At 48.0% G+C, this 26,732-nt stretch overlaps 1 protein-coding gene across 4 annotated transcripts in view; it reads left to right on the forward strand.

The window, feature by feature from the left end:
* GALNT10 (polypeptide N-acetylgalactosaminyltransferase 10) overlaps nt 1-26,364 on the forward strand; it is a 234,280-nt gene extending 207,916 nt beyond the window's left edge. For 2 of the 4 annotated variants that reach the window (XM_024247617.2, XM_024247621.3), the window contains 5 exons: nt 9,207-9,314; nt 14,960-15,181; nt 18,292-18,408; nt 21,181-21,330; nt 22,195-26,364. In XM_024247617.2, the coding sequence (XP_024103385.2) occupies nt 9,207-9,314; nt 14,960-15,181; nt 18,292-18,408; nt 21,181-21,330; nt 22,195-22,353 (756 nt within the window). In that variant the 3' untranslated portion in view covers nt 22,354-26,364. The remainder of the gene's footprint in view (nt 1-9,206; nt 9,315-14,959; nt 15,182-18,291; nt 18,409-21,180; nt 21,331-22,194) is intronic. The other 2 variants (XM_024247618.3, XM_024247619.3) reach the window with 2 other exon arrangements.
* The last annotated feature ends 368 nt before the right edge of the window (nt 26,365-26,732 follow it).

Raw genomic sequence — 26,732 nt, forward strand, 5'->3', positions numbered from 1 at the left:
GCACCAGAAGGAGATCCAGGGCCACCGTCAGGCAACTATATGGCAATGCATTTCCCCATCCTTTTCCCTGCCCCTACCAGCACCCTCTGCCTCGGACAGCTGCAGCATGGCTGCCAGGAACCTGGTCCTCATTTCTTCCCTTCCCTGTGTTATCCAAGGATGATGGAAATATGCTCTGATACATGCAGCATTTTCGTCCTGGGGCCACATATGCTCAGCCTTTGCAAGAGCCGTATGCTAGAAACAGGGAAGGCATTCTGCTCGTAACTCTTGGCAAGTCATTTGAAATTCCATGACTTGCCAAGAGTCATGTCCCTGCCTGTGGAGCCTGCTTCTCCCACCACTCCTCCAAGGAGACGACTCAAAGGCCCGAAGGTCGCCTGTGTGTATGTTACTCCCTAACCAGCACACACCTACCTCATGGTGCCTTGGCTCTTTCATCCCTAAAAGTGGTAATAAAATAACTTCTTCAAAAGTTTGTTGTAAGAACTAAATGGGATATGTATATTTGGCCTAGAGCTAACCGAAGAGGAGGTACTCAATAAGTGGCAGCTGTTCTGATCATAACCCTCAGGTAAGGAGGCAGAACACCACAGTATTACACAGATGGGCTTCAGCATCAAACTGCCTGGGTTCTAGTGCAAATTCAATGAGCTAGCTGCTGTGTGACTTTGGGAAAGTGACTTAACCTCTCCTCTTTATATTATTTAGGGGATAGAATAATCTTTACTTCATAGTGCAGTTGTGAGCATGATATGAGCCAAAATATATTAAAAGCTTAGCTTAGTGCCTGGAACATAATAAATGTTCACTAAATGATAGCTGTTAATGTCAGCGTGGTTGTGGTTATTGTGATTGGGCTGTGGTTGCAGGAAGACAAGAGTGGAAAGAGGCTGGCAAGACAGGTCAAAAGGCCTTGGCTCTAGGCCCTGTTCTGGAACAAACTCTCTGTGAGACCTTGGACTCATCTGCCCTTTTTCCTGAACTTTTATTTCCGCGCCTACAGAGGAGCACCAATAATCCCAAATTCACAGGGCTGTTAGGAAATATAGTGTGAACTGGCAGGCACAGTCACCTGAGACGCTGTCACCATTCCAGTATGCGGTAGCTCTCAAGGTGTGACCCCTGGACGAGCAGCATTAGCATCACCAGGGAACTTATTAGAAATGCAAATTATCAGGCTCCACCCCGGGCTGCTGAGTCAGAGGCTGCCGTGGAGCCCAGCCAGCTGTGTTTTAACATGCCCTGCAGGTGCTTCCGATGAGGCTCAAGGTTGAAAATTGCAGCTGTAATGAATAAGTGGGAGGTTGTGCAGAGAGGATGCTCAGGTGTGGGTGTGGAAGGACAGAGTAAATGGGCAGGTTGGTTGGCAGGTTGGCCAACAAGTTCCAATACCTTCACCCGGCTTTCAAGGCTCTATGTCTTTGGTCCACCCTTGGCAGTTCGTTTCTGTTCCATTTTTTCCAGCATGGTTTTTAGAACAAACCTGACCAATGACCAGATCATGTATGAATGAATGAATGAATAAATGAATTAGATAATTAATGTTTGTTTGGGGTTTCAACAGTCACAGAAAGAAAAATTCACAAGCCCCCGGGGCAGAAAAGTGAATGCATTGCGGCCAGTTGTCAGCAGCATCCACATAGGGAGTCCAGCGGGTATGGAGAGGGTAGGAGGTGATATATGGGAGCAGGTGGCAGAGTGCCTGATTGCAAGCCAAGGGTGACCCCTTTGTTCTGCAGACAGTACAAGTGCTGTTAGGGATCTTTGAGGAAGACCATGATAGGGTGGGTCCAGACCTTAGGAAAGCACAGTCTCTGTGGAACTCTCAGATCTGCCTAGTTCTGACCCAACCCCAGGTTCCATTTTGGGTTCTGCTATTTATGCACTGGGGAAAGTGTTAAGTAAACCTTGGTTTCCTCATGTGTAAAGGGTGTGATCGTGCCTCCCTCGCTGGGTTGCTGTGAGATTGCTGTATTTCCAAATCTGAGTCAAAACCTAATGTAAAGTAACCATCTCCCCCTTGTTGGGGAAGTAACTAACTATAAACACTTAAGGATATTGTTGAAACAGTCATATGTTTAATTTATTAATGTAGATGCACATATGCTTAAAACTGTATCATATAAAAATACTAGGCCAGGTGCAGTGGCTCACACCTGTAATTCCAGCATTTGGGGAGGCCAAGGAGGGTGGATCACTGGAGGTAAGGGGTTCGAGACCAGCCTGGCCAACATGGGGAAAACCTGTCTCTACTAAAAATACAAAAATCAGCTGGGCATGATGGTGGGCACCTGTAATCCCAGCTACTCGGGAGGCTGAGGCAGGAGAATCACTTGAACCTGGGAGCTGGAGGTTGCAGTGAACCAAGATTGTGCCATTGTACTCCATCCTGGGTAACAGAGCAAGACTCCGTCTCAAAAAAAAATACAGCTTAAATTTAGAAGTAAATTTAAAACTAAAGTTGTTCTTTTCTACTGTTTTTTTGTTTTTTGTTTTTTGTTTTTTTTACCAACTGCATCCAGTAAACATCCAAAACCAGCATGACTGAGGTTGTCCTTTCATGGTGGTGATACTTCTTGAAACAGTATCTTGTTGAAAACAAACTAATACATTCAAAATAATATGAGTTTTTTTCAGCGGGGAATTGTGTAGCATTCATGCAACACCCTCCACCAGTAGCGATGGGCCACGTGCCCACAGGACACCATATGGATAGCTCACGGTGTCCTCTGAGCTTCTACATTACCTCATTTTAGCCTCACCGCAACCCTAAGGAGGTAGGCACAGTAATTTTTCCCATTTTGCAGAGGAGGAAACTGAGGCTTTCAGACTTATAAAACTTGCTTAACAGCCTGGGTGGGACCTCAGTTCTAATTCCAGAACCAAGCTCCTAACTGCTACCCTATGTGCCTCCTAAGCACACAGTGAATGCTGAATGATTGGTGGCAATTATTAGTATAGTCTTTCCCCCAAGTGCAACTGATTACGGTTTGAACTTCATAGAGGTCCTCAGCTGAGATGCCAACAGCAAAAGCCGTGGCCAGCTGCCAGTCTTTTCCTTATCTCTGGGCAGGTCAGGTGCCGTGCCATTCCTGGCTAGCTTCCAGGCAACTATTTCCTCCACAGAGAGAAGATCTGCCCCAGCCCCTGCCCTCTCGGGTTCCCCTCCATGGACGAGCCCTTCCACTGCGCTCTCTTTCTGGGTCCCATTGTGTTTTCCCAATGCACATCACCACTCATTTCTTTCCCCCTCAGTTTAGGAGATAAGAGTGGGTAATTGTCTTTTATAGACACTGTAATGAAGCCTGTCATCACACAAAAGAAGTTTGCTAATAAAATAAATCAAAGCAGCAATGAAAATGAATGGGGAACAGGCTTTCACAATTAGATTTGTACTTGTCTAGAGGCATGGTGCTTATATGAGAAGACTGCCACAGGGGCAGTGAAAGGGGCCTGGAAACAAGCTGGCAGGATATGTTTGGGAACTCCTGTACTGGGAACTCCTGTGGTAGAGCAGCAAGGGACCCAGAGCAGACAGCTGCATCCCCCTACAGGGGTGGGAGTTGAAGGGACAGGGCAGGGAGAAAGCTGACAGCAACACAAGGAGAGGAACTGCAAAATGTCATCTTGGTGGCCTGTATTTGTCTGCATCTCGAACAAGATGGGTTCCTGGTCAAAGATGATCCAGCTGCTGCCATCCCTGGAGCTCCCCTTCTCTTTGCCCCCAGCTGGACTCTGTTCCTGCCTGTTGGGTGAGAGGACAGTGCTCCTGGGTGGCCAGGCCCCAAATGGTATACAGTGACCTTGTGCCACCCCACCTGCCCCATCAGAGTATGTCTGGGCTGGGGGTGGAGATAGCAGGAAGTAGTGGGGGACGAAGGACCTTTTAGGAGCCAGGTGGAACAACAGCCCTTCTAGAGCCCCTGAACTAAGCAAGACATGAAGCCCAATCCCCACGACCGCATGGAGCAGTTCCAACTGAAGAGAGCACTTTTGCACAGAATCTGGGTTGCAGATATCCCCATTCCTGGCCCCCATTCCACAAATGAAAGAATATGGTAGCGAGATTCATAATAATATCATTCTCTTGGTCACTTGCAGGTTTTGCCACCAAGGTAGTTTAAGAAAAAATACTTCCTCTCTTTGCACTTCAGTCTCTCTATTTGGGAAATCAGGCCATAGGGTGAAAAAACTTGATGTTGTTGGGCAGAGGGCAGGCACTCTGTAATTTCAGGGTGGCGGTGTTTCTTGTCCTTCTGCAAGTAGAAATGACTAACATTCATCCAGTTCTCTAAGACCCAGGCACCAAGCTAAGAGCTTTTCACACGCTGTCTTGTGCCATCTCAATAGCCATCATCATCCCCACATCACAGATGAGGAGAGGGAGGCTCCCAGGTTCAACGACCTGCAGGAGGTCACATAGCGGGCATTGGTGGTATGAGGATTGGTATGAGGGGAGTCAGGCTGCAGTGTCTGCAGTGTCTGTCTGGGTCTTGGATGGTCACTATCTCTGCTGTGAAGAAAGGGAGGAGCCTAAAGATACAAAGGACAAGTGACCTGGGCACAAGAGGGAGGTGAGCAAGCCAGGAGCATGACGGTGATGCTCTCTCTGGCCTCCTACATCTGTTCCACTTCACCCCAGACAAACCCAGCCAGGATCCAGCCCAAAAGAGATGACAATGGTGCCTTCTGCCCGAGAAACAAGGAAACCTCAGGCTCCCTGCTCATGACTTATATTGTTGCTAGGATTACTGGAAACAAAAAAGACAGTTCATCCCTGGAGCCAGTGACTGAAGAATGGATGACAAAATGAGGTCATCTTTCTCTCTAGTCAAGTCCCTATGCTCAAGACTTTGAATCAGTCTTGATTCACCTCCTCCTTCATGACCGAGTGCCTCTTATGGGCAGAGCACTGTGCTAGGCACTAGGGGTCCAATGGCAAATACAACAGATGAGACCCCTGCCAACACTGCCCCTGAATCTGGCAGGGCACAGAGGGGTTGGTAAGGACTCTTATGTTAAAAGTGACAGAAAGGCTGGGTCAGTGGCTCATGCCTGTAATCCTAGCACTTTGGGAGGTCGAGGTGGGGGGATTGCTTGAACCCAGGAGTTGAAGACCAGTGTGGGCAACACAGGGAGACCCCCATGTCTACAAAAAAAAAAAAAAAAAAGCCAGGTATGGTGGCACACACCTGTGGTCCCAGCTACTTGGGAGGCTGAGGCAGGAGGGTCACTTAAGCCCATGAGGTCAAGGCTTCAGTAAGCAGTGATTGTGATACTGTTCTCTAGCCTGTGTGACAGAGGGAGACCCTGTCTCGAAAATAAATAAATATAAAGTGACAAAATCATCTTAAACTAGCCGTAGCCAAGAAAAGCCATGGCGGGGGCGGGGGTGAGGGGCTGTCTTCAACAGGCCTGCTTCCAGGTGCTCAAACAGGTGTCTCTTTCCCTCTCTTGGGACTGCCCTGCTCGGTGCTTGCTGCATTCATGGACAGGCCCTCCCTTACTGTGTGGTGCAGAGGTGATCACTGGCAGCTGCAGTGTGTTGTCTACTTTGCTCTTCCCCCCAGAGAAAGTGTGTGGCCATCACATCAAGCACCAGCATGCGTGGCGACCATTAAACATACCCCATTACCCTGCCCTACACCAGCTCCAGAGCCCAGGAGGTTGGGTGCTCTGGCTGGCCATCCTGGATCACAGGCCCCAGGTGGAGCAGTTGGAAGGACAGTCCCCAGTAGGGAGAAGGTGCACTGGACAGGCAAAAACAACAGATGCCCATTGCAGGGAGATTAGACCAGGGACATAATCCTGTGAATAATTAATATTGCACTTCTGGTAAAAGGCAATGAAGCAAGATGCTGTGTGTAGGTATAAAAGGGTGAGAAGCCCCTGAGGAGGTGGCTCTTAAGGGGACCTGAAGGATGAGTAAGAGGTAGCCAGGCAGAGGGAGGAGTCTGTGAGGGGAGTCAATGGGTGTGGTGAGCAAGAAGTCAGTGGGATGAGGTTAGGGTGGAGGGCTGCACGGGGCTCTTGGTCAGGCCAGAGGACATTCTGAAGTGATGGGCGTGGCCCTCACTGGGATGCTCCCAAAGGACCCAGGAGTGAAGCAGCTTCATCTGAACAGATGTCTGTCTTCCTGAGGGTAGTTCACATTCTGAGTCGGCCACCAGGCCATCCTGTGCTGGGCAGGGAAGCCATGGAGTAAACCCACTGACCAAACCCTCCAGACATCCCAGGAATCTGAGGGCATCCTGGATGCCTCAAGCCTCCCAACATACCAGGGTCACCCTGGTCCCTCAGGAACCTTCAGGCTGATGGCCAGCATGATTGGGGCCAAAGAAACCAGAGGTCACAGCAAAGAGAAGGATTTGGAAATGTATTATCCACCTGCATAAAGTTAGGTGCCTCTGCCAAGCAGAGCTGGACACACAGCCTCATTAGCTAATGCGAGTTTAATATGAAGACAAGGAAGCTGGATGCCGACCTGGTCAACTGCCCGGGAGACGTTCAGAAATAGAGCAGGGTAAGGTGTCCCATCTGCTCAGGGCCACTGCACCACCTGAAAGGCAGAGGGCAGGCCAGCGGCGACCTGGGCAATACCCGCCAGGCAAAAGCATCACTTCCACATCAATCACTTTGTATAAAGGAAGAGTTATTGTTATGGGATGCTGGCGCCTGATCAATATCTCCTGCTTTGAAAATAAACTTCTTGGCTTGGCCTTGACATTAATCTACCATCAGGAGCCCATTATCTCAAGACCAATGTTCTGTTCTATTGACTGGCTGGATTTTTTCTTTCTCCCCCAAGATCAGAAAATAATTGCATTTCTCCAGGCAGCACTTCCACTAATTGCAGCCCTGTGCACATCCCCTCTCGGGAGGGCCAGAGTACATCAGGGCTGGAGATGGAGATAGCAGGAAGTAGTGGGGAACAAAGGACCTTTTAGGAGCCAGGTGGAAGAGCAAGCCCTTCTAGAGCCCCCGAATTAATCAAGATGTGAAGCCCAATCCCCACGACCTCATCAAGCAGTTCCAACTGAACAGAGCACTTTTGCACAGAATCTGGTTTGCAGATATCCCCATTCCTGCCCCCCATTCCACAAATGAGAGAATATGGTAGCGGATTCATAATAATGTCCTGAATCCAGTGTGTCCCCCATCGCCTCAGCGCCCCTCACCCAGGGTCAGGACGGCCTCGTATCAGGATGACTGCAAGAGCCTCCCGGGCCTACTCTTCCCCAGGCCTGCCCCTTCAGGCTGTTCTCCACCCCACAGGCAGAGTCATCTTTGTAAGATGTAAGTGGATTGTGTGTCTCCCTCACTGAAGACCTTCTGTGAAGACTCCTTGTTCTGCCCCGTGAGGCCCCTGTGGGAGCCCTGCCCGCCTCTCTGGCCTCCCCTCCCATCCCTCTTCCCCTTTCTCCCTCTGCTCCTGTCCTGGCTTTCTTTTTGATTATGCCAAGCTTGGCCCTGCCCTGGTGCCTTTGCACTTGCTCTTCTCCCACCTGTTCCCTTGCCTTTACTTTCACCTTCTCGGTTCCACCTCAAACATCCCCTCCGAAGTGAGGCTTTCCCTGACTGGGGAGCATAAAGTAGCATCTCTCACATCCCAAACACCCCCACAATGAATCTATGCAATGGCCCTGCTCTGCCATCGCCACCTGAAACCATCTCCCATGTTAGTTACCTATGCCAGGAAAAATTACCCCCAGAATCCATCTTAACACAATACACAGTTATGATGATAGCGCTTCCCTAGGCCAGGGATTTGGGAGTGGCTTGGTTTGATAGCTCCACCTTGGGTCTCGCATAGGGGAATAGTCAGGCCATGAGCCAGGGCCGCAGTCATCTGCAGGCTTGACTGACCACCACCTCTGCTTCTCGGTGGCTCAGTGACCTGGCTGGCAAATTAGTGCTGTGGGCAGGAGGCCTCAGCTCTCACCTCATGGACCTCTCCATAGCATGGCTCGGGTGTCCTCAAACATGGCAGCTGGCTCTTCCAAAGCCAGTGGTCCCACAGAGAAAGGTGGAAGCCACGGCATCTTTATGACCGTCATTTCTGCAGTATCCTGTGGGTTACACAGGTCAGTCCTCATGTGACTCACTGGGAGGCATCTACACAGGGGCACAAATACGAGGAGGCAGGGATTGCGAGACCACTTTGGAGGCTGGGTCCTCGGCTGACTGATTCACTGCTGTGTCCTGAGTATGCACCAGATCTTGTGCTAAACCCTTTTACACGCAGTATCTCATCTTCCAGTCCTGCCTCCTCTATTTCTTTACAGGAAACTGAGTCTCAGAGAAGTTAAGTACCTTGATCAAAGTCATAAAGTGGGTAAGTGGCTGAGCCAGGATTCAAACCCAGGCCTCCCAAGGAGGGTCTGTGTAGGCTGGGCCCCTCAGTGGGTATGAGTCAGTATTGGCTGTACATGTTCACATTCCCAAGTTGCTGTCAGACCAGTGGGCAAACTCAGGAGCTCTCTGTGATGTCAAATACTCCTCCCTGGGAGAGGGACGCAAAGAGAACCATCAGATCCCACACTGCGGCAAGACCCAGCTGCACAGCCTAGCAAGCCAGACTCAGAGAAGGCAGGGCAGGGAGGCTGACAGAACTGCTCAGGGAGACCCAGCGAGAGGCTCATAGATCAGGAGGAAAATAAATATGTGACAGTAAAGCTACGGAACCTGTGTGCCACCTTGACTACTTATACTGTGGCTGATGTCACTTTGTGATCACCATGGTCTTTCCCACTGATCCCCCGATGCCACCCTAGCATTCTCAACACAGCACTCCATAGTGGATTAGAGCTCAGACTCTGAAGTCAGCTAAAACAGGGTTTAAATTTTGGCTCCACCACTTACTCTGTGAACTTAGTCACATTTCTTAGCTTCTCTGAGCCTCCATTTCAGCATCTGTAAAATGTTACTACCTACTTTATAGGTTTTCTGATGAGGCTTAAGTGTGGTTGTGTGTGTGACCATCTTAGCATAGTGTGTAGCAGTGGTAAGCACTCAGTGCTGTCAGCTGTTTTTACTGCTGTTATTATATTACTGTGTTTTCCCATGTCATTAGGTCTGTGATCCAGGCTTCAGCAGACAATCCAGGCTGATGCTTTTGCTGAGTGCACTAAGGGATGCTGGCCTGGCGGGATGGTGAACTGGAAGCAGAAATGTCATCATCTCTCTTCCTTCTTGCCATGCAGGTGTGGATGTGTGGGGGCCGCATGGAGGACATCCCCTGCTCCAGGGTGGGCCATATCTACAGGAAGTATGTGCCCTACAAGGTCCCGGCCGGAGTCAGCCTGGCCCGGGTAAGGTGGTGGCTTTCCTTGGGGGGGAGAAGGGGTTGGCCTAGGACCATCAGCTGCACTGAGGCACCCTGGGGCCCTAGACTGTGTTATGTGGTATCTGGGTTTGAGGATGTGCCTCCCATTCTCCAGGTGAAATCTGATTTAAAAGAACTCCCTTAAATCCCTACTTAACCATTCATTGCTATGTGACCTGGGGAGGGTTGCTTAACTCCTCTGAACCTGTGTTTCCTCCTTTGTTTAAAGAGAGCTAATTCTTTCCAACTCCCAGAATTGCCAGGAGAATTAAAGAGGGATACTGTTTCCCAAAGTGTGACAGAGGAGATGATCCTAGGCAGCAAACACAGGAACGTTTTCTTGTTCATGTGTTTAAGTTAATGTGGATTCTAAATTAATGTGTATTCGTGTAGCTAACCTGTAATTTCACAGATATTATTACTTAGCATACAGCTAAAGTAGGTGCAAAGTTAGACCAGAGGTGATGTAAAGAAACATGTTAGATAAATATTAATACAGGCGGTATGGTATGGTGTGTTTGGGAAAGCTTGTGTACTAAGTTGCTGGAGGGGAAGTGGGCTTCATAAATGTCAGTGTCCTTCTCTTCTCCTCACCCCCTGTCTACTCTTACTGCCAAAACCTCTGCATGTCAAACTGTTTCACTGCCTTAAAATGGTTTGTATCAATCATTGCTTCAATTAAATTGGCCACTGGCTGCAAATGGAAATCTGTTAGCCAGAGTTTGTTTTTGTTTTTGATATTAAATGTATTGGGAAAAAAATAAATAAATCCAGGTGACCACAAAAGAAAAATGAAGAGGAGGGAGGGTCCCCAGAGGATAGAAAGAGCCTTGCGGGGAAGCTGGAAGGGACCCTCGCACAGCTTTCCCTCCGCGGAGCCTGTTGAGTCCCGCCCCGGCCAGGAGACCCCGATGCTGGCCGGGTTGGCATTAGACCGCACTGCCTCCTGTCCAGGGTGCTGCCTCCTCCTCCACTTGACAACCTTGACGTGTAGAATTGCAGCCCCCGGCTCCTAGAAGAGCGTTGTCCTGTGACTTACAAGGAAAGCCGAGAGGCTCAAAGAGGCCGCGCGTCTACCCGAGCGCCATCAGTGGGTGAGAGCTGAGCTCCGGGAAGTGTCAGGGGCCGCGTGGAGGGAAAGGAGAGCCGGCAGTGCCCTCCAGCGGTAGCAGAGCCTAACGACGCCCTCACCAGCCATCCGCGCTGCCCACAGCCCCATCCGACACGGGCCGCGAGTGGGTTCTAGGTTCAGCCCCTTGAAGCAGGAATCGCGTTCTTCTGAAAGGCCATTTGGCGATCCCTGAGGAGGGTGCCAGGCGGGAAAAGCGCACGCTCTCTCGGTACGCCCAAGACTGCGACTCTTCTGGCTACAAGGGACCACCGGGACACCCCAACTCCAGACCAGGAGCAACCCTAAAGCATTCTTTTCCTCTGCAGAGCTGTTATTGATAAGGCTCACCTAAAAATAAAAATAGCCGGGCGCAGTGGTGTGTGCCTGTAGTCCCAGCTACTCAGGAAGCTGAGGTGGGAAGATCACTTGGGCCAGGGAGGTCGAGGCTGCAGTGAGCTGTGTGTGCCACTGCACTCCAGCCTGGGTGACAAAGCGAGACCATGTCTCAAAGAAAGTTTGTTGTTGTTGTTGTTGTTGTTGTTGTTTTTAAAAAAAAAGGCCCACCTGATAAAGAGACATTACCGCCTCCTGCTTGTTATAGAACCATTATTATAGATTAATTCAGTGGATAAGAGCTGACTGTAGTAACGCTTATAAAAATTCCCTTGGAGCCAGGCATGCAAAGCATTTTACTTATCTCACTTAATTCTCACTTGTTTTTAACCCCATTTTAGGGATGGGGAACATGAAACATGTGATGTTGGCGATGGAAACGTTAAGTAACTAGAGCCAGAATTCAAACCCGTGTAGGTCTGACAGGTACCTGGCACATAGCAATTGTTCCTTAAACAGTGACTGCTATTATTAGTGTTAGCATCAATATTAACAATAAAGACTGGAACGTGTATTTAAAAGTCTTATCTAAATTCTGTGTTTAGGCATTTTAACGTATTTCTCTTTTAGCTATCTGTACTGAAGCAGCGTCCTGTGTTTGGCTTTAAGCCACTTAACCATCTGAGTGGTGCCTCATGGCTTCTTCCCCAGGGACTCTGTGATCCATCAGGTCTGATTATATGTAGGTTTGCAGAACCACAGAGATGCCTGAATCAGGTGTGGCCTTTTATTATGGTGACTAACAACCCTTAATTACTTGCAGACCACATTTAAAATATTTGTTCAGTGGGCCGGGCGTGGTGGCTCACGCCTGTAATCCCAGCAGTTTGGGAGGCCAAGGCGGGCAGATCACCTGAGGTCAGGAGTTCAAGACCAGCCTGGTCAACAGGGCAAAACCCCATCTCTACTAGAAATACAAAAATTAGCCAGGCGTGGTGGTGTGTGCCTGTAATCCCAGCTACTAAGGAGGCTGAGGCAGGAGAATCTCTTGAACCTGGGAGGCAGAAGTTGCAGTGAGCCGAGACTGTGCCACTGTACTCCAGCCTGAGCGACAGAGCAAGACTCCATCTTGGGGGGAAGAAAAAGTGTTCAATGTTTTAACAACCACATCCTAAGCCTTCTAGAGCATTGTCCCCTAGATGATCATTTTGATAGATTTGAGAGTTGTCCCAATAGCTCTGAGAGAGCCAGACAGAGAGAGAAATTGAGATTGTACGGACTCCGGAAGGACAAACAGACAGACAGCCTTGAGGTACAAGCAGTTCAGGAAGGATGAGCTGTCCACCAGCTTGCCTGCCTCAGGAACAAGTAGCCAGTCTTACATTGTTTACTAAACTTGCTGAAATCTTTCTTATCTTTGCCTCTGGAAAAAGGATCTTAGGGAAGGCAATAACAGAAACTACTCAAACTTGTTGAAACAAAAATGGAGACTTACTCCAAGGATCCAGGCAAATCTGTGTAATCCAAGCACAAGAAGTACAGTTGGGCCTCAGATGGGACTGGGACTCAGAAGTAGGAAGGTGTTGAGAGTAGAGGTATGAGGAGCCCGAAGCCCACTAAAATCCCAGGGTCCTTTTTATGTCTCTAACAAGGGGAGATGTGAGAGAAATAAGTGTAAAGTCATTTCCTTTGGTGCAAACAGTGAACTGTAGCAAAAAAAGTTCAAAATCTGGGAGAAAGAGCTTTTCAAGCTATGTCTGGAGGATACAATTATGCAATAGTAATTAAAATGGTAATTAGAATTAGAATTAAAATATGATGTTATTCAATCCTTTAAGAATAACACTGGTAAATTTCACTATCATTCTTTTTTTTTTTTAACTTCTGAACTTTCACTTTTATTTATTTTTTTCTTTTTTTTTTAATTTTATTATTATTATACTTTAAGTTTTAGGGTACATGTGCACAATGTGCAGGTTAGTTACATACGTATACATGTGCCATGCTGGTGTCCTGCACCCATTAACTCGCCATTTAGCATTAGGTATATCTCCTAATGCTATCCCTCCCCTCTTCCCCCACCCCATAACAGTCCCCAGAGTGTGATGTTCCCCTTCCTGTGTCCATGTGTTCTCATTGTTCAATTCCCATCCATGAGAAATTTCACTATCATTCTTAACCAGTCTGGCCATGGTCAGAGTGTCCGGACTTGTTTTCAGTTGGAGTGAAACTACCCTCATTACCTCTGTGACTCGAGCAGGTTAGACAGTGAGCCAAAAGTGCCTGGTGGACATACTGGAAAAAGCAGAGGAAATATTGTGTTTTAGAGTGTTCATGTATACAGTCTCTGTTAGGCCTTCAACTTCCTCTAGCACAGTTTTAAATTAAACACAGCCTTTTCTGTTCAGGGGCCTGGTGAGGATAAACACTGTTCCTGAGCTGTTTTCTAACCCACTGTGGGCTCTTCAGCACTCAGGAAGAACTAGGTAGCAACAAGGAAATTCAGCTGTTTCCTGGTCCCCAACTCAGAGCCAGCAAAATGGGGGAACTGGTGAATTTTGTCTCCAGTGCGGGGGCCTCCCTCATGTTGGTTTCCTTCTCCATTACTCAAGAGTCAGCAACCTGTTTTTGTATGGCCTGTGAGCTAAGAATGGTTTTTACATTTTTAAATCATTAGAGGGAACGGGAATCAAAAGAAGAAGAATATTTTGTGATACATGAAAATCAAATTTCCATATCCACAAGTTTTATTGGAATCCAGCCACACCGTTTATATGGTGTCTATGGCTGCTTTATAGCTACATCAGAGGTGAGACCATATGGTCTGCAAAGCCTAAGTATTTACTATCTGGCTCTTTATAGAAGACATTTAAACATTTGGGACCCCTGCCTGACCTTCTACTCCTAGAGCAGTCCTTCACACTGAGGTGCAAATGACTGATAACAGCTTAAAGTGCTAACTCCCCTTTAACCTTTCAGAGGAAATTTTAGATTGCAATAGGGAAAAACTTACAAAGGAGGTGAAACTGAAGAGTTAAAATTGGGGTGGGGGGACAACAGCCAGGGGTTGAAGAAAGACGTTTTGGAGCAGAGAATTTCCCCTGAACCCTGAAGTTTTGCTCTCAGATATATCACATATCAGAAGTTCTCACTGGGTGGGGTCTACACTGCAGATGGAATCAAGAATTTTCATCCCATACATAAGAATTCCCTCTTCCTCTGTCCCCAAGTCTACTCAAAAACACTTTCCTCACCTGCTGCCTCTGCTTGCCAATCATGTGGCTGTCATTTTTTAAAACTGATTATCTTTGTGCTTCATGATGAAAGTAGCAGCAACCTTTGCACCTCAAAGGATTATTAGAAATTCCAGCTGCTGATGGAATTACACCTTTTGGTTTCAAATTATAATTTGCTTTTATCACATAACTTGGTCAAAACTCTCAGTTGAAAATGACAAAAAGCCAAATCAAATTGGCTTAATGAAGAAAGAATATACAGGCTCATGTAACTGGAAAGTCCAAGGTAGCTCTAGCTTCAGACATGGCTGGATTCTGGTGTTAAAAGGCGGAATGCATTCCTGGATCCAGCCCTCCGCTCTGCTTCATTCTGGGTTGATTTCATCCTTGGACAGGCTCTCCTTGTCTCTCCTTGGAGGCCATATGGCCCAGCAGCTCTGGCTGGCATCCTGTCTTACCCAGCAATCCAAGCAGAAACAGAGCGATTCTTCCAATAGTTCCTGCAAAAATCCCAAGGCTGATGCCTGTTGGTTGTGATTGGTGGGGCTTAGGGAATGGGTCTGCTGTTTGACCAGCCGCTGCACCAGGAGCACCTGTATTCACATTAGCCAGGCTGGGTCCATGCCTTTCCTCCTGCCACATGAGCTGATGGGGAGACAGGGTGGCTGCCCAGAGGAAAATCAGTGGGGGCTATCGCTAGAAGAAGATGGGATGGAAGATGGGCAGGCAGAATAACAGCAGCCTATGGGCCAACTATAAGCTGTGAAGCCCTTAAAACGTGCATAATGATAAATAGAAACACAGAAGGCCTAAACTCGCGGTGGGGCTGGGATTTTTGATGCAACATAAAATAAGAAGGGTTGACCTCGACCTGCCTGGACCCTTTTCACCCCACTGCCTGGCTTTGGCTTCTTGGAAAGACTGACCCCTCCACTGCTTCTTGCCCCATAGAACCTTAAGCGGGTGGCCGAAGTGTGGATGGACGAGTATGCAGAGTACATTTACCAGCGCCGGCCTGAATACCGCCACCTCTCCGCTGGGGATGTCGCCGTCCAGAAAAAGCTCCGCAGCTCCCTTAACTGCAAGAGTTTCAAGTGGTTTATGACGAAGATAGCCTGGGACCTGCCCAAATTCTACCCACCCGTGGAGCCCCCGGCTGCAGCTTGGGGAGAGGTGAGTCTGGAGGGCAGGGCTGGCTCCATAATTTAATGGGTGTGCAAAATGCAAATGGAGATCCCATGTTCAAAAGGTAGAAAGTAAGTGCAGGGAGGAAAGGCATGAATATGAAATTGTTTCCTTTCTTTCCTGGTCTCTCTCTAGCCCTGTCATGGTGTATTTTTACTTGCTAGTTAGTGTTCTCAGTGTAGAAAAATTAAAACTTTAAGTTATTAGCATGAATTTTACCTTTCATCTTTATATTATGCAGTGACAATTTAAAATGCAAATTAACAGCATGTAACTCATGTTCAGAATGGGTGAAATGAGATGATCTGTATTGCCCACATGCTGCATGCATAAGTATTTTTCACCAGAACAATCTAAACATGGCACACAACAAACTCAGCTTGTTTTTACTTCACTTCTTGATAAAGTGCATATTCTTCCAACACTCTCTACCTTCCATTTACTGATGAATAAGAAAGGGCTGGAAGGCAAAGGAACTAAGGAGCCAGGCACGGTGGCTCAGGCCTGTAATCCTAGCACTTTGGGAGGCCGAAGCAGGAGGATGACTTGAGCTCAGGAGTTTGAAAACATTTTCCTATGGGAAACATAGGAAGACACTGTCTCTACCAAAAAAAAAAAAATTAGCCAAGTGTGATGATACGTGCCTGTAGTTGCAGCAACTTCGGAGGCTGAGGCAGGAGAACTGCTTGAGCCCAGGAGGTCAAGGTTCTAGTGAGCTGTGCTCGTGCCACTGCACTCCAGCTTGGTGACAGAGCAAGACCCTGCCTCAAAAAAGAAAAGGAACTAAGGATTGCCTTATCTTTCCCTTTCCTTCTTAAGTTCTTGGCTAACATGGGGCAGTAACGCAAGTAAGAAATAACATGACAGAACTTGTTGGTCGTTCCTGCTTCTTAGGATGCTGTTGCCCTTCTTAGCACACCCAGAGCAAGTTCCAGTTTGAAGGGAAAGCAGGGCCTCTGGGACCACCAGTTCCCCCATTTACTCAGTGTCTTTGCACATGCTGCATGCAGACAGGGCAGAGAGGAATAGCATGCTTCCCTGCTCATGCACACGCTCCACTGTTCCATCAGATTTCACTTACAAAACAGTTCAAAGATAAAATTATTCAGAATTTCAAGACAGTGGCAGCAGAGCTTTAAATCAAGCCAGGCCCTCCTGAGCATGGGGCCCTGTGAACTGCACATGGTGCGGCCCGTGAGGCCCATGCTGGCCGAGGCAGACCAGTCTTTGTGGGCAGACGAGCATGCCATCATGGGATCCTGGGTCCCCGAGCTGAGAGGACCTACCCATTCATAGAAGGATAGGTTGGAGCTTGGAAAAGGGGAGCATAAGAGTTGGGGCTCTTTCAGAAGACCAATTTAAAGTAAAAAAATGGGGGGAATATATTGTGTTTGACTCACATAGGAGCCTGGGGTAGCTATGGCTTAAGACAACCTGGATCCAGGGCCTCAAATGATGTCAGTCTCTTTTTCTCCTGCTGAACTCATGTTCCTTTTGTATTGGCCTCATGCTAAAGTTATCAAAATGGCTTCCAGAAGCTTCAGGCTGACCAACCCCTACTGCTTGGCCAACCCAGCAGAAAGTATATGCCTCTTTCCCAGTATACCAGTAAAGGTGCAGGAATCAAGTCTTATTCTTGGATCCTGCACCCATCACTGGGGCCATCAGGGAAGAAGGAAAGCAAGGGTAGGATGGACGCTACGGCTGGCCACAGGGTGCGTGAGGAGCAGTAGCCCCATGGAAAGTCGGGGTGGTGTTACCAGAGGAAGGGGAGAGGCATGGTGGGCTGGCAGGAACACCAGGTGTGATTTGCTCAAATTCACACAGCAGATCACAGAGCCCTTGCCTGGCTCAGCTGCCTGGCTAGCCTACCCCAACATCACCACCAGTTTGCAGGAGCACTGCTGTGTGGACTTCCCTCGTGAGACTCTTTGGCTCTTTACCAGTTTGTTGGCTTCCTCGCTTGTGTTAGTTCAAGTCCTCCAAGAAGCAGATGCCACAGTGGGATTAGACACGCAAGAGATTAATGGTTAAAATACTTGAGAGGAAAAATGAAGACACCTGGGGAGACTAGGAGAGCCACGAGACCACAACACTGGTCTTACCTCTGCGAAGGGGTGAGGGAAGGAAGGAGAGCCGGGATAAGAAGAGTCCAAGACTGCAGTAAAGCTGTAAGGAAGCTTTGGCCAGGTTGATGAAGAGTCCCCAAGCCAAATCACCAGCCAGAGGAGTTCAACATCTTGCAAGAGTGGGTCTGCCTCACCCATTGGCTGGGATCCATCCATGGGTGGACACAGTGGTGGATTCAGAATACAGGATCTGGGTGCAATGTGACTCTCTACAACAGGAAATTGGGTGGTGCATTTTCATAGCCACCACAGCCCCCTATCCCTCAGACAAAGTAGGATTGATATCTGTAAGGTCGGAACCATATGATGTGACACTATGCACCTAGCACAACGACCTTCCCACAGTAAGCACCCAATCGGTATTTGTTGGCTAAGCAAGTGAGCAGCCTAGGGCTTCAGACTCCTAGCCCAGTGCTCTTCCCACCACACCCGTCTTCATGGTTGAAGGGGAAGAGGAAGCTATTGTTCTTTGGATGTCAGCAGGGGGTGAGGGGGCCTCCTGCCACCTCTTGCCATTCACCTGTCCTAAGGGACAGAGACAGTCCATGACATACAGCAAAGGCTTCATGTCCTTTTCTAGGAGCTTTCAAGGTATGGTCCCTGGACCACCTGCACCTGGGTCACCTGGAATGGGGGTAAAATCTGGTTTCTGGACCTGTCGGTTCAACTTCTCCAGGAGTGGGGCCAGGGAGTCCTTTACCAACTCCTCATCTCCTGTGCCCCACCACCAACCCGGGACTCTGCATACTCTAAACACAGCAGTGCTTTGAGGATTACAATCTGTGGACTGAGTCTTCCTTTATTGAGAGGCTCAAGGTACTTCCGACAGCCCAGGGCAAGCTTTATCAAGACGATTTGAAGCTTAATCCAGCTAATGTATCCCCCTTGGTTTCCCCTTTCACCTGGCAGGGACCCGGTGGGCACCTTAAGGCACCTCAGTGGTCCACTTCTTCCCTCTTTCCCTTTCAGATCCGAAATGTGGGCACAGGACTGTGCGCAGACACAAAGCACGGGGCCTTGGGCTCCCCGCTAAGGCTAGAGGGCTGCATCCGGGGCCGCGGGGAAGCTGCCTGGAACAACATGCAGGTAAGGGCCGCCCCTCAGGGACTGGCAGCCAGGTTCTCTGAAACATCTGCAGCCTGGGGTGCTGACACAGCCAGCTGGGAGGGAGAGGCATGGGTCAGTGATAAATGACAAGAGTCAGCCCCAGGGATGAGTTTTAAGATCTTCCTGAACACTGTGGAAAGGGGATTCCTTCACATTGCAATAAAATCATCAGTCTGGACCATTTTGGTTACAAGTGATGGACACTCAGCCCAAATGGCCTTCAACAAAAAGTGCGTTATTGTCTCATGTCCCTGAAAAGCCTTGATTATGTTGCTGGATCTCTCGAGAGTGCTTCCATCTCTGCGGGCCTCATTCTCAACCTGGCTCTTCCTATATAGTAGCAGATGTGGCCATCAGCAGCCCCATGGATAGGAATGCCCCTTCCAAGAGTTCTGGAAAAGCCCTGGGGCTCCCATGAATTGTGTCCCTGAGCTGATTATGCAGGAGGTGAGGAAGTCCTCATATTGACGAGGACAGAGCCGTCACTTTTGAGAGGTGATGGGTACGTTCATTACCTTGACTCTTGGAGCCTAGGGGCATGGTCAGCCTCACCTGCAGAATGGGTGGGATGCAGAGGGTAAGCCAGCCTGCAGGAAGAGCCACTGCTCAGACAACAGTGGGCTCATGCCTGCAATCCCAACAGTGTGGGAAGCTTAGGGGAGGCTTTCTTGAAGCCAGGTGTTCGAGGTTACAGTGATTGTGCCATGCACTGCAGCCTGCGTAGAGTGACATTGGGTTAAACAATTATTTTTTAGATACAACAACAAAAACACAATCCATAAAAGAAAAAAATGAAAAACCGGACTAATTCAAAATGAATAAAAAGCAAGCCACAGATGGGAAGAAAATGTTTGTAAAGCATATATCTGATAAAGGACTTGTATCTAGAATATATAAATGAAAGGACTTCTATCCTCTCAAACTCTCAAAAGTCAATAATTTTTTTTAATTTTAAAGTGGGCACTTTACAAAAAAAGTGTATGAATGGCAAATAAGCATATTAAAAATGCTGAATTTCATTAGTTAATAGAGAAATAGAAATTGCAATTACAAGGAAATTCCAGCACACACCTATTAAAAAGACTGACCGCACTGAAGATTGGCAAAGATGTGGATGAACTGGACCTGTATGCTGCTGGTGGGGGTGTAAATGGCACAGCCACTTTGGGAAACTGTGGCAGTTTCTTAGAAAGTTGACCATTGAACCAGTCATTCCACTCCTAGGTATTTATCCAAGAGAAAGAAAACATATGTCCATACAAAGACTTGCACACAAATGTTCATAGCAGCTTTATTTGTAATAGCCAAAAACTGGAAACCACCAAATGTCCCATAACAAGGAACTGGAGTGCAAATTCAGCAATAACAAGCAATGAATTATTGATAAATGCTGTTAGAACAAAGACGATTCTCAACAAAATTATGTTGAGTGAAAGAAATGAGACAAAAGAGAATACATACTGTATGATTCCTTTATAGAAAATTCTAGAAATTGCAAACTAATCTCTAGAAACAGAAAGCAGATCAGTGGCTGCCCTAAGGACATGGGGGTTGGTGGGGACAGGAGGAGGAGATTACAGAGGAGCATGAGGACACTTTTGCAGGGTGATGGTATGTTCATTACCTTGATTATGATGATGGTTTCTCGGTGTAAACGTGTGTCAAGATGTATCAAATTGTACACTTTAAATGTGTGCAGTTTATTGTATGCCAGTTATTATTCAGTAAAGCTACTGAAAAGAAACAAAGGTTATCAACAAATTGGATCGTGACTCAAACAGACTAACTGTGAAAAGAAATTTATAAGAATCCTGAGCGGGCTCGGTGGCTCACGCCTGTAATCCCAGCACTTTGGGAGACTGAGGTTGGTGGATCACCTGAGGTTAGGAATTCAAGACCAGCCTGGCCAACATGGTGAAACCCCTTCTCTACTAAAAATACAAAATTAGCCAGGCGTGGTGGCGCACACCTGTAATCCCAGCTACTTGGGAAGCTGAGGCAGGAGAATTGGTTGAACCCAGGAGGTGGAGGTTGCAGTGAGCCAAGATTGCACCATTGCACTCCAGCATGGACAATAAGAGCGAAGCTCCGTCTCAAAAAACAAACAAACAAAAAGAATCCCAAGAACACTTGAACTGTGGATATTTGATGACATTTTGGACCTTGTAATAACTACTTTTAGATGTTATAATGGCACTTACTGAAGTGTTTATACCTGACATGATATGATAGCTGAGATTTGCTTCAAAATACTGTGAGGGTAAGGATAGGGGTGGAAGTAGAGCTGCAACAACATTGGCCTTGAGTTGATAACTTATTTTTTTTGAGACAGAGTCTCACTCTGTCCCCCATGCTGGAGGGCAGTGGTGCAGTCTCGGCTCACTGCAACGTCTGCCTCCTGGGCTCAAGTGATTCTCATGCCTCAGCCTCCCGAGTAGGTGGAATTACAGGCGTATGCCACCACACCCAGCTAATTTTTGTATTTTTAGTAGAGACGGGGTTTCACCACGTTAGCCAGCCTGGTCTCAAGCTCCTGGCCTCAAAGTGATCCACCCACCTTGGCATCCCAAACTACTGGGTGAGCCACTGCACCCGGCCAAGTTAGTAAAGCAAGGTGGTTAGAACAGGAGGCATAGTTAATATATTATTTTTTGGACCTCTTGAGTTTAAATTTTTCCATAATTTAAAAAAATGGAGAAAAAAAGAAAGTCCTTGGCTTTGCTGTCCCTATTTATGATGCCCCGTGCACAGGTATTCACCTTCACCTGGAGAGAGGACATCCGGCCTGGAGACCCCCAGCACACCAAGAAGTTCTGCTTTGATGCCATTTCCCACACCAGCCCTGTCACGCTCTACGACTGCCACAGCATGAAGGGCAACCAGCTGTGGAAATACCGCAAAGTAAGACGGCATGCCGGGGGGAGCAGGGCACCTGCTTGATTTTTTTTTAAGGCGATATAGTGCTTCACCCCTTCTTTCATCAGAGCCCATCCACTTATTTATTTGTGCCACACACCTACCATGCCGGATTTTGTAGTCATTCAAGAGTAGTCAGAAATCTAGACTTCACTGTGAAATCCTCAGGTCTTAAATGTTGGCAACTGATTCCATTTAAAAAGAAAAGTGCGGCCGGGCACAGTGGCCCATGCCTGTAATCCCAGCACTTTGGGAGGCCGAGGTGGGTGGATCACCTGAGGTCAGGAGTTCGAGACTAGCCTGGCCAACATGGTGAAACCCCGTCTCTACTAAAAATACAAAAATCAGCCGGGCATGGTGGCTCACGCCCGTACTCCCAGCTACTCGGGAGGCTGAGGCAGGAGAATCACTTGAACCTGAGAGGCAGAGGTTGCAATGAGCCAAGATTGTGCCACTGCACTCCAGCCTGGGTGACAGAGTGAGAACCTGTCTCAAAAAAAAAAAAAAAAAAAAAAAGATAAAAGAAAAGCGCATACACACACACACACACACCCCCCCCATAAGGACCAGTGAGGTTTGACAGGACGTGGGCAGTGTCTAGGTCCCAGGCCTGGAAGCAGCATGCATCACTTCTGGCCACATCCCAGCGGGCAGAACCCAGTCCCACGGCAATACCAGCTGCAAGGGAGGCTGGGCAGCATCCGGCTTGTGTGCTCAGGAGGAAAACCAACAGGTGTGTGAACAGCTAGTCAGTCACTTCCTCACTTTCTCATTGCTGGTATTGTTGCTGTGGTTTGACTGGCCACATGTCTCCAGTGCTGTCTGGCTTATTACCTCCGTGTTTTGTAGGACAAGACCCTGTACCACCCTGTCAGTGGCAGCTGCATGGACTGCAGTGAAAGTGACCATAGGATCTTCATGAACACCTGCAACCCATCCTCTCTCACCCAGCAGTGGCTGTTTGAACACACCAACTCAACAGTCTTGGAAAAATTCAATAGGAACTGAGCCCTCATGTCCCCTTGGCAGGCCCCCCAGGGTCTGGCACTCACTGCAGCCTTCCTCTTTCAAGAGAGGCAGGGCCCTGTGGGCACTAGGTGTAAAAGGTGCTGGCCAAATGGTTCAGGGTGAAGAGGGCTCTTGATTCAGGGGCTAGGGTCTGCCTGGTCCTTGAGCCCCTGAGTTGTGGGGGTAGGGTGAAGAGCATATCCCACAAGAGGCCCCACAGGGAGCAGAGCTTGCTTTAATCCCTGCTGACATCACGGAAAAGTAACAGAGCCTTTTCAACTTTGTCACTATGTCCCCTTGAACATTATGTGGGAGAATACCAAGGTAGCCTAGGCCACCCAAAAGTGAGTCCTGCAAGGTTGCCCAGCCCTCAGATGGCTCTCCTACATGATGGTGCTTTAGAAAGAAAGGTAAAATTTGCCTGTTTGGGGCAGCTTTTAGTATCGATGCCACTCATCTGCAGCAGAAGAGAAAGAAGTCCTCTTGGGGCTTTTTAGTTTCTGCCGTCCTGGGGGGAACATTGCAGTTACTGCCCAGCTTCTGTTCTCTGTCACAACCCCAGGTGATTTGGTCTGGTCAAAGGCCATACTTGGGGCCCTAAGAGTGTTCAGTACTGAATGCTGATCAGCTGCCAGGTGAGGAGTCAGAAGAGGGACCCCCCAGACATTTCTTTGCAGCTATGGACATGCGGAATATCTCCCCCTGCTCTCTGGGTGTTTGAAATGTCAATTTTAGCACTCTCCAGGCACAAGGACAGCCCAGCCACCAGCTTTACAGGGCAGTGTTTCAGATGGCCCTGAGCCCACGGAAAAGGCCAAGTAGACCTCCAAACTAGAAATGCTGGCTGATTTGCCCTGATCCATGCTTCCATTTCCCTGTCTCTCTTCCCCAGGCAATTACTGGCCTCAAAAGAGGAACAGAGGTGCTGCGAGATGCTCACCTCACAGAGTCTGGAGGCCTCCAGGATCAACTGTGGGCAAAGTGCCTGCCTCTGACCTCATCATGGTTCTAGTTCTCATACAGAACTCCAGAATTTTTAAAGAACTCTGTAATTGGATTGCAAACTAGGATGCTACATAGGATTCTGGTATTCTACATCCAATATGGATTTCTAGAATGCTGTGATTAAAGGAGCCAGCCAGGTGTAATACAGTCAAGGCAGCCCCCAGCCTAGAGACAATCTGTGAAATCCAAAGTAGGTAGTGTTGGGGAAGCAGGGGGACATGTGTCCCTCAGCTCAGCAGAGGCTGTGGTACAACATGGTCCTCGGTGAAGACCTGCACCCCTGGAACCTCCCACCATCATCACAACTGTAGTCTCACTTGCAGTGGAGAAAAGAACCCAATGTCCCACAGCCAGATATACACCCAGCTCCATGCCAGCCCTTCATGTTTACCTTTTGCTTTGTTAATTACATGTCAGACTCCTAGAGGGCCTCCAGACTAATAGGAAGCATTTCTGTAACCAACCTGCCACCCACTGATTCAGAAGCGGAAATCACATTCCACAATCTATGGCTTCCACCAGCTAGCCCAGGAAATACTTGAAATCAGCATTCCAATTAGTGTTGAGTCTCTTGATTGTGTCATTTACCAATTACATAACTGAGACCTAAGTCTGGGAACAGAGCCACGAATCTGCCTTTGAGATGCTGGTGGATCTCAAGGCCATCAATTATTGGAGGAGGGAGGGACAAACACTCCCAATCATCCACCAGTCAGACTGAATGTGTAGCTGGCGAGGAATTACTTCCACTTCTGGCCCAGCACAACCCCTGCTTTGGCCACCTATCTGCAAGAGAGGCAGCCCCTGTGCTTGCAACGCTTACATGTTGATCCCAGTGTCCTTTTCCAAATGAGTGCTGTAGCTTTAGAAGTGGCCCTCTATAGAAAGAAGTCAAAAGATGAGGCCCCTTCTAGAATCTACGATAACAAGACTGTTGGCAGTTTGAGGAGTCGAATTGAGATTCATCATCAAAGAGCAATGCAGCATCATTAAAATAAAAACTGTGCCTTTTAAAAAGAAAAATGCAAATATAGAGCAAATCCCTAAACTTGAACCATTTCCTAGTGCCTTGCTAGACAAACATAAAGGGGCAGGGTTGTGGGGAGGGGAACATTTTTGGTGGCGTGTGCAGTTCCTACTGGATGAGTGTGTGTTTCTTAATGTCTCATTTCAAGCAGGAGATGTTGGGCCTGGAGCAAGATCTGAGACTGAGATGTCCCCCAAGGGTGAGAGGCCAGATTTATTCCAGTCAGTGCAAGTCACACTCCAAACTAAAGGCTGGGCAGTGCGTTTAGTCTGTGGCCTAGAAGGCCTCATCGGCCCCCGAGAGGAGGCTTTGCATTACCTCACTGGGACCTGTTTGGGGGCCATCACTGCGGTCCACCCTCTGAACCCCCAGCATGTTTGTCCTGTTTCTCACCATTGGGTTAAGGGGTGCCGAGCACTAGCTAGACTTCCACATAGTCCCGCCCCAAGTGGGCGGCAGTGTTCCTGGCATGACCAGGATTCCTGTGAAAGCAGGAGCAGCAGCAAGCCATCCCAGGCCTGCCTTTCCCATCCTTTGGTTCTCCTTTCCAGTCTGGGTTCACACCCTGAAAAGGGATGGGTGTCTCCTCTGAGCACTCCAACATTTGTCATTGCTGAGCCCACATCAGTAGGTCCTGGGACCTGACAAAGTATGTGGGAGGGGAAGGAAGGACAGAATTTGACTGGCTCCATTTCATGGACCAACTGATCAGTTGCCAGTACTCAGCCACTCATTGTTAATGGCTTCCTTTTTGAAAACCGCCTGTCTCAAGGATTCAGGTTTCTGCTCACATCCCCAGCTGATACTCAATAAAACTCAGCCGGGAGCATATAGAGATGCTGACAGCCAGGTAATGGGTGAGACTGTGGGGTGCCTTTTCCTCTAAAGCCTTTACTCTGAGGATAAGGTCACAAAGTAGGGTGTGACTTCAGAGTATCGTGACCATGTGGCCCACCAGCAGCCTTTCCAAAGGGGAACTCCAGAAACATTTCATAATGCAAACAGCACTGTTGCTTTAAGAACAAGGCCTTTGGAGGTGGCTAAACTTGCAGGCACGTGTGTGAAAAGCCATCCCATCTTCTGCCTCCAGTTGGAGCTTTCAGCTTTTAAAACAGTCAGAAACTATTGATTCTTCCCTTTAGGAAAAAATCGCTCAGGCAGAACGGGGCACATCCACAGGAGGAATCTGACGAGAGGATGTGACATTCGGTCCAGGAGAGAAAGAGCAGTTTCTGTTAAAGATGTAGCAAATGGATTTCCAAAGTCTACATCACATTCACTTTTCAAACGTCCCACCAGTTGAATTTCTTTTTTCCTTAAGAAATAGGTGATGTCTTGGAAAACAGCTCCTTATGTCTCTCTGTGCATCTCCATTTTCCTAGTCTCTGGAGTCTCAAAAAGAGTGGCAAAGCACTTTACAGTAGTAACTGAGGAATCAGATTCTCTGCTTCAGCGATATCTAGTTTGTACAGTTGGGTGATCTTTTATAATTCCTAGGAGGTAATGCATTTTTAATGTTTTCTGAAGCTTTGTAAGTGTGAGAGAGGGACAAGAAGTGCAGTTCTGTTCTGGAATTCCTTATTGCTTTCAACGGACACTCTTTGTGAAAAATCCAAGTAATATTTTAGTTCAAACTTGATCTTGAGCCAAGGCCCACTGCCACCACTGGGATGGGGGTCGGACCTACATACCAAGTGACAAGTTCATCTTAACATCTGCTTCCAGAATGGCTTTGATTCAGCCGTGCCAGGCAACAGAACAGGGTCAGACTCCTGCTCTATTATTGGCTTGAAGACTAGGATCCCAAAGGGGTTGGAGGCAGGGAATATTTGAAAATTCAGACTGGAATTCCAGGCCGAAAGCTCAAGACCACTAGCCTCTCCTCCTGCCTGGAAAAATGAGCCTTTGTGAAAGACTGATTTACCATGTACAATTGTGATTGTGAACGTTGTTGAGTAAACCTCCAGACTTTCTCTAAAGTGGTCTCTGCCTTCTTCCTTCTCATGTGTCATTCTTCTTTCCATCATTCTTCACGTAGACCACCCACTTCGGACTCAGGCACTCTGCTGGGTACTAAAAACTAATTCCCGACAGCCATCATTCTAGAGTAGAAGGCAGACCTAAAACAATTAAGATGATTTCAGATGCAAATAGGGCTATGAAGGGTATAAAGCAATGATATATTAGAGACTGGGGTGGGGGTCAACCCCCACCCCAGAATGGTGAGAGCTGAAAGACATGAAGGAGGGTAAACCAAGATGATTTCAGGGAACAGAGTTCCAGGCAGAGGGAACAGCTAGTGCAAAGGCCCTGAGGTAAGTAGAAGTTTCTGTGTTGGAGGAGCAGA

This window comes from Pongo abelii, chromosome 4, assembly GCF_028885655.2.
Source record: "Pongo abelii isolate AG06213 chromosome 4, NHGRI_mPonAbe1-v2.0_pri, whole genome shotgun sequence".
NCBI classification, from domain to species: Eukaryota; Metazoa; Chordata; class Mammalia; order Primates; family Hominidae; genus Pongo; species Pongo abelii.